We start from the raw sequence: 14,058 nt of genomic DNA, 5'->3' as shown, positions 1-14,058 counted from the left end.
AAACTTCCGCTGACACCGGATCTCGTCGCGTTACATTCAGTAGGCTGGTGCGTTTGCACGCGTGCGGGCCGTAAAAAAAAAAATACGCGTGGGCATTTTCTTTTAGCTCTTAATTAAAGAAATGATTAGGTTTTTGTACACAGATTGCGTTTCTGAGTCGGTATTTCAACTTGTGAACCTCGTTTCAGATTATAATCCTGAAACGACGTGATGCACGTGAGGACACGTGGGTGGTACGTAGCACGTGTCACTTTTTAGGTTTGAATTAGAGCAAATATGGATCATGCGCAGTGCATGATTTGTCTTCCATGAGATGGGGTAAACCTATTTATTTATGTTCTTAATCAATTAGCATGCAGTATTTGCGCGTATATTGATTATGATTTAAGTTTATTTTCGATTGCCCTCTTTTCAGTACAGGAAAGAGAAGAGGTGGGACCCCTGAAAGGCAGCCAGTGGTTGGGACCCCTGAAAGGCAGCCAGTGGTTGGGACCCCTGAAAGGCAGCCAGTGGTTGGGACCCCTGAAAGGCAGCCAGTGGTTGGGACCCCTGAAAGGCAGCCAGTGGTTGGGACCCCTGAAAGGCAGCCAGTGGTTGGGACCCCTGAAAGGCAGCCAGTGGTTGGGACCCCTGAAAGGCAGCCAGTGGTTGGGACCCCTGAAAGGCAGCCAGTGGTTGGGACCCCTGAAAGGCAGCCAGTGGTTGGGACCCCTGAAAGGCAGCCAGTGGTTGGGACCCCTGAAAAGATTGACTTAACTGTAAGACCAAAGTCATTCAGATTTTAACAAAAGACAGATTTTGTACAACAGTTTTATAAGCAAAATGTGTCTTTGTAACTCTCTTGTCTTTGTAGGGTTGAATGACCGTGTACACAAAGGACGTCTTGTGGAAGAAGAATAATTTGATGCTTGTAGAATAAACTTTTACACTTCATGACCATACACTTTGCCTCCTGTCCTTTTTGTTTGGTGGCACTGTCTTTGAACCTTTGAAGCCCTCTTCATGGCTCCATAGGCCAAGCAACAGTGCAAAATTAAAGGTTTGTTATAACTGGGGCTTCTTGGTATCACAACCCAAGTTGCTCTTTTATAAGCAAACTACACTTGTTCCTCAAAAATAAACATGTCTGAGAGAGTCATTTTACTAAAAGCATTTATACATCCTCACACATTACCATTGTCACAGTATGGCTGAACAATCACTTAAAATGGTAATCATTTTCACAAAGTGCAAAAGGTAAGATGAGCGGTTGGCATAGAGAAGCACACATCACTTAACATTAGCCTGATTTTCACAAACAATGGCACAGAAATATCATGGTAGGTTTTAAATGAGCAGGAATAGGCAAGAGTACTTTGACCTCTTTGTAATGAATTATGAAGATCATTAAGGAAAGCATGTAAACCACATGTGTGCCAATCAGCAGAAAACACTGACCCACCAGGCCTGTTGTTATTTTGCTTGTTGCAATTGTGGCTCAAGGATTCCTTCAGTGAGCTACGTACTCTGCTGGTAACTTAGATCTATAGTCACTGATTATCCAAATATATTTATATGGGTCTTGATCACCACTGCTGATTAATGTGTCTAACTGTAGTGGATTCAGGAATTTTCATATCCATCCAAGGAAGTTCATTGCCCTGATGTGTTTTGATTTTTGTTGCTTAAAAGGGACTAGATTAGAATAATGTTGGGTTACATAAGCTTGATCAGGTGCGTTTGAAGCAACATAATCTTGCATTACATCCAGGGCTAGTGTTTAGTTGAAAACCCTTGGTCTATCTTTTAGTCATATCAGCAAAAAGGCAATGTGGCTGCAAGCTTTCAGTCCAACCAAATAGAAGTCACACTCGATCACTGATTGGATATCAACAGCCTAAAGAAGGTGAGGTTTGACTTGGGCTTGATTAAAATGAAAACCTGCAATTATACAGGCCTTTTGCAGGTATAACTGGACACCCCTGCTCTGCATGGTCAATCACATCATTAAAGCATAGTTACAACTACTATAAGGATAAAGCAACACATTTTCTGTCAACACAATCTGACACGACATTAAAAACAAATGTTAAGAATCTTTGTAAATCTTGAAATTATTTGATCATACACAACAAAACTCATAAACTGAGATGATCCGGCAAGGATTTATACATTCAGATGGCTTCTCCGTGATGCACAATGGCATACATGTCCATGGCAAAGGCAGTACTGTGTATTAGGTTTTCCAGCCAGTTCCAGAAAGGTTATGGTTAAGTAGTTGAAATCTGCAGGAAGCATCTTGTAGGTGTGTACTAGATTAGCCAGCTTCGGTAGTGCCAATTCTGGGGCAGATGGGGTATTAGCTGGTGGCCTTGAACACAGTGAAACTGATCTAATTGCATAATCGTATAGACACAGATGACTCGGGCAGCAAAGAGTGTTGAGTATTGGTTATCCTTGAGAAAGCACGTTTGCACAAAGCAGTTGATAATCATGGCATACACAAAACATACACTAGTATACATTATTGGAAGTATGCTGAAAGTGGCACACACTCAATTTGGACCATTGAAAGAATCCTATCAAAAGCCACTAACAGGGACAAGATTGAAAACAAGTGGCATGGGAATATCTCAGTTGGCTTTTCACACTAGCTTGCAAAGGATTGAGGTAAAAAGCTTGACACACCCGAAAACCTCAGTAGGATACCACCTATCACACAAAAGTATCTTTTAGATGCAAACACGTACACTCACCAGACACTCTATAAGGAACACCTTCACATTCATGCAATTATTCAATCGACCAATCAGGTGGCAGCAGCACAACACGGAAAATCATCCAGATAAAGGACAAGAGCTTCAGTTAACCAAAACTGGTCAGCTGAATGTTGGAATTATATATTTCTGGTCTATTACAGGAGTGGAGCCCAATGTGGCCTTCTAGTGTGGATGTGGTAGCTCATTAGGTAAAGTGGATTACAGCTCAGAAGGTTGTGAGTTTGACCCCGAAGTCCACCAACCTGGGCTCCTTATCAAGGCCCTTTACCCAGTATTGCTCAGTTGTATAAGATAAAATGTATGTTCCTCTGAATACTTGACTAGATATTTGACTTCCTGCCAGCTCATTCTTTTTTGACCTCTCTCCACAACAACAAATTTCTGAGTACAGATATGCAGCCTACTGGATGTATTTCATTCATTCACTGTCTGAAATACTCCATACTAGCCTGGCACTAACAACCCTGCCACTGTCAGTCACTGAGATCATATTTTCCTCCAGTCCTATGTTTGGTATGACGGTTAATTGAAGCTCTTGATCTGTATCGTCATAATTTTATACATTCACACTGCTGCCACCTGAATGGCGGAGTAGCCTGAATGGGCAGGTGTTCATAATAATGTGGTCAGTGAACGGAAAAGAGGTCTCCAACCCAGATGTTTGCTGTAGCCATAGCTGACTTCAATCCAAGGTTGTATGTTTTAATTACCAAATAATGTACCAAACACTGCCAGAACTGCCTCTGCCTGTAAAGCATTATTCAGCCGAACTCGACTCAGTTCAAGGTCTAATACAAATGCATTAGTTTACTACTATGCCTTTAGACACACTCATGTTTCCAGCTAACCTTTATCTAAGAACATAATATAGCAAGCGCCCTTGGCTGATTCCCCAAAGTCTCATATGACAGTTTTATCAGCCTTCAAAAGTCATCCGTAGTTTGTTCAAGGTCCAAAGGAGCCACATCTTTCAAGGCATCGGTCGTCACAGTAGCTAAGTTCACGCTGGACCGTGTGTCCATGGCTGAATGCATGATGGGTAACCACACGTCGTCCATATTTGGCATGACAAATATTTTCTGTGAAATGAACAGAACATTTGTAAGACAATACTCTAAGATCCAGGATGCTGAATGAACAGTAAGATTTTGTACTAAATAAAAAAAGAGAAAACTGCAATGTTATTATATATTTAATACATACAAGAAACAGCACTCAAACTATGTGTTATAAAAATACAAAATATCTGTATCTAGAGAAAACCTAGTTCAATGAAGACCACTGAGTGGAAGTGGTATGGGTGGAAGTTGTACCAGGGATTCTGAAGTAAAGCAAAAATGTAACGAGGCCCTCTACTGGCTGGCTGTAGTACAGACTTGAACCTCACCCATTTCATGCTAGGGCAGTCAATGGAAAAGGACCCCACAAATTATTTTTGGAAATAGATCCTGATATCTCCCCCGATATTTTCTTTACCATACAAGTTATTTTTTGCTAAGAAAAAAAATATACCCAAGTCTCTTATGTTTTTTAAATAAAAACATAAGAGACTTGGGTATATTTTTTCCTTACATGGGGTATTTTTTTTTTTACATGGGGGGTTTCTTCTAGATACTCCGGTTTCTGATTAAAATGATTAGCATTTCTAAAGTGTCCGTAGTGTGTATATGTGCGCGTGTGTGTGTGTGTGTGTGTGTGTGTATGTGTGTGTGATTGTGCCCTGCAATAGATTGGCATCCGGTCCAGGGTGTACCCTGCCTTGTGCCTCCAGGTTCTCTGTGACCCAGTAAAATAAGATGTGTAGAGAAAGGATGGGTGGATTGTTTAACCACACCTTAAAATCAAAATGCATTGATCCTGGCAGTACCTGAAACTCCTGTTCCAGTTTCTTCTCGATCCAGTCAGTAACATGGGCAAAAGTGACCTCCCTCTCACCAAGTTTAGGTCGGGCTTTCAGCTCGAGGTGAGGAGGACTTCTGAAGCCATACCTGCAGATAAAAGAGCACCTGTGTGATTCACTCTTCAGTAACAAGCCAAAAGGATACAGACATTGTGAAAGCTCTGTGGAATTACACTGTCAAAAAGCAAGAGCAGTTCAAACTAGTCATGCAGTGTAATTGCTGCACAGTCAGCACCAGAATAAATAAATAAATCTCTTTGTCGGTCATTAGATTTATCTCACTGAAAATATGACAGAAATGATTTTAAAAGATTATATAAAAAAAGAAATAACTTTTAACTGCACTGCATACTATGAGTATACATTATTATTATTATTATTTTGATTCTTTTTTTATTGTTATTTTAAAACAAAATCATGTCTTACAATTATTGGCACTCCTGGAAATTCAAAATCAACTATTTCCCTGTATAAATTTCACTGTAGTTATTCATGACTACTTCTGTCACTGGGGTATAAATATGCGCTGATACAGAGGACAAATTCCTTTAGTCCGTTATGGAAAACTAGAGAACACACAAATGAAACGAGACAAAACTGTGTTAAACCAGATACATCAGGCAATATACATGATAATGGCCATATCCACAGTTAGGGAAATTTAACATAACCCAAGCTGCAAAGGATCTGCATGAAAGAGGGCATGTTGTACACTTATAAATATACTCTGATTTCCCTCATGTCAAAATGACCTAAATGTAATCATTCTAATATGAATGAGTTTTTAAATATTTCATTTGAGAAGTTAATTATGACGTTTTCTGCTTGTAATGCTTAGAAAATAATGCTTATATTTTTGCATTTCTCCACTAAATAGGTTACTAAAAGAGAAAATGTAAAGAAGAAGGGGTATATTTAGTAAAAGGTCATCACTCATGAAAAACGAAAATCAAAACACACACACAAACAAATCGCTACATTAACGCAGACTGTACCATATTCTGTCTGTAGGGGGAGGTGGTATGTTGATGGCCAGCATGCCCCTGCACTCTTGCACTTCCACAGTGAGGAGAAGAGGAGTGTTGGACATCTCCTCCATCTTCTTCTTTATGAACTCCGTCTCAGTGGCCTTCTGAAAATACTTGGACTTTGCGATCTTGTCTACAAAGCGCATGATCTTGCTCGGTCGGTGTCCTCCGACGAACCTGCGTAACAACGTGAGAAAGGATATAAAACCTTAGTGATGAACCTGAGAGTCTATATTCATTGTGTACAGAAGCTGAGCTAACTGTAGGGCTACAACAAGTGACAGTGTTCTTCCTTGTCATGGGGTTTAATGACAATACGATGCTGGATATAAGATACAGTCGTATAAATGATTATACTGGTCAAATAGAAATGGTGATGAAATGAAGAAACTGCAAAGCTATGTTCTTTTAAGCTATGTTCATTTTAGCCTGAGACAAAGAGACAGAGACAAAATTTACATGTATATATAAGAAATGTAACATATACTGTATGTGTTAAATGTTACATCCCCGGGACTGCATGACTTTCTGGTTACTAACATAGGAATTTAACCACAGACCTACTACTGCACACGAGGATGTGTTATTTCCTAGTGGTACAAACACCAATTTTCTACATCATCAAGTTTCAAATTAGGTTTTTTTGCAGTAAGGTTACTAAATAAACTGGGATTAATGTCTCATTAACTTTAGTCTATTTCCAAGAGAAAACAGTAATACCTGTTACCTCTGCGTTTACACTCACCCCTCTGTCCCCGGGATTTCAGGTACTTCTGCTGGATCCTCTTCATCAGATGAGCCAGCACTGGATGATTCCTCATCGCTGTCAGCCAGGCAGTATGTACGTGGTCTGGGCCTGACACACACACACACAAACACACATATATGCATTTTATTTGTAATCCTCTGGTAATTTCCTTTTCTGGCACTGGGTCCATTTGTTAAATATGCTTGATTAGTGCACACATCTGGACCTTCTTTAGAAGCTTGAAGCTATAGTATACCCAGGCTGTGCATCAGAAGCATGGATATTAATCTATTAGACAGTATATACTCCAGGGCTGTTAGATATTTAACTGCTGATATTCAACAGGATTTACAGCTGACATCATCTCTGTCAAGGTTTGCCTATATTATTAATTGGTACTGAATCACTTTGAAAATTGAGATATCAGGAGATGTGCAGAGTGCAGGCTTGACTCACCGACAGCGAAACAGATCCACCATGTCCATATGGGGCAGGAAAGAAAAGGGAGAGAGAAAGGCAATAAAGATACAAGCACAAAAAAACATGAGTTAAAAGCAAAACTTTTCGATGAAGGCACACTAATGCAATAGATTAATTTATTAAATCCTTGTCTATTTTGAGGGGTGTGTAAAACTAGGGAGAGGGAAAACACACACACAGACACACACACACACGCAATATCAAATGCAAATTTTTCCATGTTATTTTCTTACCCCTCTTTTCCTTGTTCTCCAACACTCTCTCCCTCCTTCCCAAGCCTGGCCAGATTCATCTTTGTCTCCAGAGTCATCAGGAAAGAACCAGAGTAAGAGATCTCCAAGTCAAACCACAGACCTACAGGGGAATGAAGAATAATCAACACTACTTCACTAAGTGCACTAATGTTGCAAGTTATTTATTTATTTTTTTTCTGCCCACCAGCCAATGTGTCACACCTCTGCTAGGGTCAATGAGCTAGCATGTGCTTCCTACAAAACATGTGAAATAAGCTGATGTTTTAAACCTGCTGCTCATGCTAAAAACCAGGGCAGCTGAACATACTCGAATGAAAGTACTATAACTGACCTCTTCTGTATACACAAACTCTCAGAAACAATTTTTTGTTCAATTTCAATTTATTTGTATAGCGCTTTTAACAATTAAGGTTGTCTCAAAGCAGCTGTACATCTGTACTGAACAGAAATATAGACACAGAATAAATTTATCTAAAAGTTAAAGTTACTATTTATCTCTAACAATGTTCCCTAATGACCAAAGCCTGGGGTGACTGTGGCTAGAAAAAACTCCCTGAGATTATATGAGAGGAACCAGACTCAGAAGGAAACCCACCCTCATTTGGATGACACTGGACAGTAAATAATGTAAATGTAAATAATGTCCTATCCACAACAGTTTGTGGTCGACTGAAATTAAGCAACCAAGAGCTCCTGAGGAACTAATAGGTCAGCGTAATTTATGACTTAACACTGATTATGTCCTGTCAAAGACTTCAAATGATCCCTGATGAAGACCGAGCACAAAGCTGACCAAAGTAAAGGCAAAACAAAGTTGGTGTGTTGGTCTCCAAGTGATTCTATCCACAGCAGTACTATGGGTCACAGGCTGTCCATGCAGATCGAAACCCCAGCAAGTGCACCACCAAGTGTCGAGACTCCAATCAAGGGTAGGTCGTCAGGATAGATCACATGGTTGGATTCAGGTGATTGGCGAAGGAGAAAGTAATATCAGAGAGTATTGATAATTATCATGAGGTCTTGCTTATAGGGCAAACGCCATTATCTTCTCTTGTGCCAATCAAAACATTTTTGCCACTTGACTATATAATCAACAGTGCAACTAGGGTACAAAGAAGGTATGGTTCAAGACTCTTCCCTGTTCTGGCATCTAAGTGGTTGCAGCTAAGTCACTGGTAGTCTTCATACAACATCTAAAAACTAGCTCTTCCTGATGTACTTCCTGAAACTACCAATTTAAAAAAATAATAATAATAATAAAAAGTGTTTCTCAATATATTATCTCCCTACAGAGTTTTTAGACAGATTGTATACATAGTCTGTGACCAGTTGAACCAGTATCAGGATGTATTTACTGATAGAGACATCTGTACTTCTGTAAGTCGCTCTGGAAAAGGGTGTCTGCCAAATGCTTTAAATATAAATAGTAAGACTACAGTAAATGCATATTGAATGATAAAGCTCTTATCTATGAATATACAAGCTCGATGCTTATCTTGTACATCCTTCTTGTAGCTTCAAGTAGAGACTATACTACTGAGACATCACAAAGCTGCTCCCCAGGGTCCATTCTAATTGTGGCAATGCTTCATCCCCCCCTGAGCCTGTAAAATATCAGCTCTGAGCCAGTCAGAACTGATTCTTTGATCTCTGTGGGCTGTTTCATGGACAATGCCAGATAAAGTCACCAGTCCAACAGGAGCATGGCAACAGCCGGTTACATTCTCTGTATAAGTGCCGAACACAGTCCCAGTCTTCCCAAATTCTCTATTTTATCTGGATAAAAAGTAAAAAATTAAAAAAAGAAAGATATCCATAAATACTAAAATAAACAGAGTTTAAGAGCAGAATGATTACTATAAAAGGAGGGAAGAAGTGCTTCCAATCATTGGGTTCTTGTTAGGAATGGTTACCTCCAAAGAAAGACATGCAACTATCATTTCTTTGCATCAAAATGGCCTCACATGCTAGGAAATTACTAAAAAAGAATATTGCACCCGAAAGAACCATTTACCAGATCATCAAAAACTTCAAGGAGAGAGGTTCGACTGCAGTGAAGAAGGCGTCAGGACATCCCAGAGTGTCCAGCAAGCGCCAGGACTGTCTCCTCCTGAGGAGTCAGCGCCCGAATCGTGTCGTCACCAGTGCAGTGCTTTCTCAGGAAAGGCAGGAGGTTGGTGGACAACGGTCTGGTGTCAAGAAAAATTTCTTCCCAAAAACACCCTGCAAGAGCAACTTCTCCCAACGATTCAGGATCAATTTGGTGATGAGCCGTGCATTTTCCAGCACAATGGAGCATCATGTCTCGAGGCAAGAGTGATAATGAAGTGGCTCAAAGATCAGTACATTGAAATTTTGGATCCGTGTCCAAGCAACTCCCCAGATTTCAATCCTATAGTGAACCTGTGGTCAAGCCTCAAAAGGTGTGTGGGCAACCAGAAGCCCACAAATTGTGATCAACTCCAAGCACTAATAAGGCAAGAATGGATCGCCATTAGTCCGGATTTGTAGCAGAATCTAATATCCAGCATGCCAGAGCAAATTGCAAACGTTATGAAGAACAAGGGTCAACACTGTAAATATTGACTGTTTGCATATATTAAATGTTTTTGCCAATAAAAGCCTTTAAATAATAATGCTTTACACTGTTTTCCAGTATACCACAGAAACATGTGGAAAAATAATCTTCCAATACTGAAGCAGCAAACTTTACAAAACACAAAATTTATATCACTGCCAAAAGTTTTGGCCATGACTGTATGCTTTTCGTCTTCTATTTCTTCTTCTAGTAGAGTATGACAGCGCATAGAATGCTTTGCTTTATTTTTATGAAATTCGGCACAAGGATAAAGGACGTTCTTAGCTACCTTGACACAAACTTGGACTAATATAAGTATCAAGTGACGCTTTTTCTTTGATTTTTAATACACGATATGGTCTGCCCATAGTAAACTTAATTGCAAAACTGCCAAACAGGAAATGAGGGCATATCTCACTAAACCTACGATGTATTTCGACCAGATTTGGTGATCCCGGGGGAGCAATCTCCAACCATTTTATCACCTCTAGGAAGTGCTGTAATTCATACATTTATGTAATTCATATATTATCTTTAAATATGTTCTATTCCTGAGTTAAAGCTACCTTTTTAGAAAAATATCATTGCGCACATACTTCAGTTTATGTTAGTTGAACTTTCTTGACATCAGCATTAAGGAATATAGATATTTTGGTGAAAGAAATCTGTTGATTCTCATGTACCGAATATCTGTACGTGATACAGTAGGTTAGAATAATGTTTGCACATTGCGGTTGGTCAGAAACATTAAAAGCTGCATTAATATCAACTGTAAAAAGCATCCAATCCATACAAATCTATCTAGAGTAGAATAAAGCTCAAAAGAAAGGCTTACCTTGATGGTCCACTGATGGTTTGGAGGCCTTAAGAATTTTGGGAATAGCCATACCCATGTCTAGTTCAGTCAGTGTCAGCTCATTCATGAAGTATGGCAGCTTTAATATTAAATACCAGATTTAAAATATCATCAAATCATCTAAATGCCAGAGGACAAAAATCAGGAATAACAATAAAGGTTTAAAACATACCCGAATTTTACTCAGCTTCATTTGGATCTTTTTGGAGACCATATCAGCCCAGTACTTCTCCCTGAGGAAGTCCCAGAAGATGCGGCCCAGTAGGGCGTTGACCCAAGCCTCAGACTCAGCCTCTGTGCCTGGAACTGCTGGGAACTGGAAACAAGCCCAGATAGAGATCCTGAACAGTGCTTGCAGAACAAACTCGATTAGTTGACACATTAAAATATCACATCACAAACTGAATAAATAATACAGACAGCTTTGGGCAGAGAGTCATCTGTACTACAATGGTGTCACTGTACAGTCGCTCCAGGAATATTTTGCCGATTGTTGCAGCTAAAAGTGCAGCCAAAATCTTTTTTGCAGAACTGTTCTTTTAAATTCCTACTAGTGAAGACACGTAATTACTTTCTATGATTGCTGTACTCATGTTTGACTCACATGAATTGAAGAGTTGCTGAATTTGTGTCGTGAAAACACATTTTGGACACATTATTACCGTTAATTTTAAAATATTGTCAGTTCCTCTGAATATCAGAAAGTTTGCTTGAATTTGTGTTTATTTCTGCGATCACAGAATAGAAGGACTATATGTCAAGAACTTTTTAGTATTGCTTAAATCATATATATTGTGACATATATGATCAAGGTCTTCAACAGAACCAAGGAGCACCAGATACAGAAAAAGATATGTACATATCGTCAATATAGAAAATTGCAGGTTTTTGTAACAAAACTTAAGCGTCAGATCGTTTTCCCACCTTTAATAGTATGTAACAACTGGGGAAACAAGGGGTTGGTCAAGTGTGGGGCCAAAAGAAAGTGAGCGTGTTAAGGATCACACACCTGTGTTAAATTATATTAATGACTGCTCTCTGTTGCAGTGAGCAGAGAGAGAGAAAGAGAGAGAGAGGGACAGAGAGAGAGAGAGAGAGAGAGAGAGAGAGCTTAGCACACAGTTGTGTGTGTGTGTGTGTGTGTGTGTGAAAACACTGAAAAGTGAAGTAAAATAATAAAGCACAAGGTTCCAGCCTCCAGGTTCCTCTTTCCTTAACCCTTTGAACATACTACAACAACTAAAATAAATTCAAGTGAAACACAACTAAAAATGCTTTAGTCAAAAAAGAAGAAACAGGCTTGTGGCTGTGCACAGAGTTAACGAATCACAATCAAACCCATGTTCAAAAGTAATTATCACTGAAACATTTCTGTCATCAGTGAAGTGATCCTGATTAACACCAAAAAACGATCAGCTGTTTCTGTAGGATTTTCTTGATTCATGTAAATGCTGAAGGTCCACTAAGAGTTTACAAAGCACGTACATCATCTCACTGCCGAAAACCTGCAGTTTATAATGGGTGTGTAGACTATTTATATCCACTGTATATTAGAAAGAATATACTGTATGCATTTTTATGATTGGCTTGCAAGCTTGGATTGTGATTTTGTGATCATTTAGATTGAGTGAACACTGTAATAGAATTAATCTACGAGGTAATCAGTACCTTCATTACGTTCCTCGGACTGCTATCAGTACTGTGAAGAGGGCTGGTATTTGGGCTCCCTGAAGAATGGCTGATGTATTTAGCCATGTAGACATTGTAGTCCAGTACTTTTTGTTTGACATCTGTCTGCCGTGGTTTAGACTGCATCACGTCATCTAGACTGCCCTGACTACTGCTGCAACTCTGAGACAAAATGCCTGCTTGGCTGCTCCCGCTGCTGTAGGAAGGAAGGCAAGCTGTGGATGGAAAGGACATCCAAACTTAAGCATATAAACCAGATAAGTATAATGCAAAACAACTTCAATAACCCCATAAAAGTAATCAACAATGTTGTAGCATAATATTTTAGTTTAGCATGATCAGGGCTGTTTCTTTCTATACTGTAAGTGGTATAAGCAGTTGCTTAGGGCTCAGGACCACCAGGGGACCCCATGATTTTTAAAACAGATACTGGGTGGAAAAAAAGCATATTTTACTATAATTTGCAAAAGATTTGGATAAGGCAGTCTCAGATGGGCCCTTGTAGTGTGAAAATCAACAGAAACTGAAATTTACATTAATAAATTATTAATTGTTATCCGGTGAAGATGTTGGTTGACGATCAGGCAAAAATCAAACCTAAAATAAAAAAGAAATCCAAAACACTGATAAAGAAATGAATGTCAATACATTTGATTTACTTGATTTGTCTTTCTTGGTTCTTCTTCTTGCATGCTAGCAAATAACAAGAGCATGTAATATCTTATTCTTTTTATTTTATTTAATTTTTTTATCAAATGCTTTTATATTAAGTTGTTGCCCAAAACGATCGAATGCAGCCCTAAGCATGATTGTGAACATTCACTCTAGCTCCAGTCTTACATGCAAGCAGGTCAGTGGGTTTCCTGATCTCAGCTTTGAGTCTGGAGGCTAGCAGAATCCTCCTGAACCATTCTTCCTTCTCTCTTCCTGTCCTCCCGAACAGGTACAGGACAGGCTCTGTGAAGCGCTTGGTTTCCTCGCTACCCACTACCCCCTCAGTCCTTTCACCTGAAGCCAGGAGTTTCTCATCCTCAGCTTCACTTTGGTCTCTCTTCGACATGAAGTCATCCTGTTTGGCCAGTTTAACGCAAATTGGATATTTTTTGTTCCATACACGTTTTCTGGCCAGGCTCTGGGGCACCAGGTAGATCTGTGGGACCAAGTGCAATTAGTTTTTCTTACTATCCTATTCGGTACAATGTAGTGTATTTTAATGAAAAGAATAAAGCAGCTGGTATTATATAATGCTCATTACATCATTTGCTTTCTTTGAATAATAAATGAATATTCTTAATATGGTTTCTTTTAAAAGGGCAAAGGTTCTGATCAGTGCAAAATAAATGATAATACAAACTTCTTAGCTACATTAGCTGCATAGAATGTGACACTGGTGTCCCACCTTGCTGTTGGTCAGGTCGTAGATCTTCTGGCTGATGTACGTGATGTCAGGTTTGGGCTCATTGAAGGTGGCACGGCGAGGAATGTTGCGGTTAGGTTTGGACAGACGCAGCACAGAGCCTTCAAGACGCACATAGACTGAATGGGTAAGGGTCGCGTGGTAGGTCTCTGGATCGTAGCTGTAAATCTCGTTCATCCAACCCTTGACATGGCACAGATCACATAATATTATGTATGCAGTTAAGTTCAAGGAATAACATCAAGGAAGTGACTTTGTTTATGTTTAGGCTGTTAGACTTTTGAAATTAGATCAGATTTGTGCATTTACTGTAGATGAGGCTGCGTGAATTTAATCAAAATACTGTATA

General features: G+C 39.4%; 2 protein-coding genes and 1 non-coding gene across 4 annotated transcripts in view; 2 read left to right on the top strand and 1 right to left on the bottom strand.

Moving 5' to 3' along the window:
• Positions 1-24: 24 nt before the first annotated feature.
• Positions 25-941, top strand: LOC132860722 (uncharacterized protein DKFZp434B061-like). 2 transcript variants are annotated; one of them, XM_060892025.1, is made up of 3 exons: positions 25-318; positions 421-758; positions 854-941. In XM_060892025.1, the coding sequence occupies exons 1-3, from the start codon at positions 309-311 to the stop codon at positions 857-859; spliced, it is 354 nt and encodes a 117-aa protein (XP_060748008.1). In that variant the 5' UTR covers positions 25-308; the 3' UTR covers positions 860-941. The 2 variants fall into 2 exon arrangements, with proteins under 2 accessions (XP_060748008.1, XP_060748009.1); XM_060892026.1 differs by having other exon boundaries at positions 258-318; positions 416-941.
• A 28-nt stretch (positions 942-969) lies between these two features.
• LOC132861753 (small nucleolar RNA SNORA50) lies at positions 970-1,105 on the top strand. The gene has a single exon (XR_009649961.1). It is a non-coding gene; the product is annotated as a small nucleolar RNA SNORA50 (small nucleolar RNA).
• Positions 1,106-1,138: 33 nt separating this feature from the next.
• The window catches only part of tex2 (testis expressed 2), a 32,629-nt gene continuing 19,709 nt past the window's right edge, over positions 1,139-14,058 (bottom strand). Inside the window, exons 4-13 of the mRNA XM_060892022.1 lie at positions 13,692-13,892; positions 13,133-13,442; positions 12,272-12,507; positions 10,776-10,919; positions 10,583-10,682; positions 7,149-7,269; positions 6,433-6,537; positions 5,655-5,864; positions 4,627-4,747; positions 1,139-3,838 (exon numbers count right to left, since the gene is read on the bottom strand). Of these exons, the coding sequence (XP_060748005.1) occupies positions 3,683-3,838; positions 4,627-4,747; positions 5,655-5,864; positions 6,433-6,537; positions 7,149-7,269; positions 10,583-10,682; positions 10,776-10,919; positions 12,272-12,507; positions 13,133-13,442; positions 13,692-13,892 (1,704 nt within the window). The 3' untranslated portion in view covers positions 1,139-3,682. The remainder of the gene's footprint in view (positions 3,839-4,626; positions 4,748-5,654; positions 5,865-6,432; positions 6,538-7,148; positions 7,270-10,582; positions 10,683-10,775; positions 10,920-12,271; positions 12,508-13,132; positions 13,443-13,691; positions 13,893-14,058) is intronic.

The sequence above is a fragment of the Tachysurus vachellii genome, chromosome 18 (assembly GCF_030014155.1).
Source record: "Tachysurus vachellii isolate PV-2020 chromosome 18, HZAU_Pvac_v1, whole genome shotgun sequence".
NCBI classification, from domain to species: Eukaryota; Metazoa; Chordata; class Actinopteri; order Siluriformes; family Bagridae; genus Tachysurus; species Tachysurus vachellii.
Note: the sequence above shows the minus strand (reverse complement) of the source record. Positions and strands in the feature narration are given on the sequence as shown.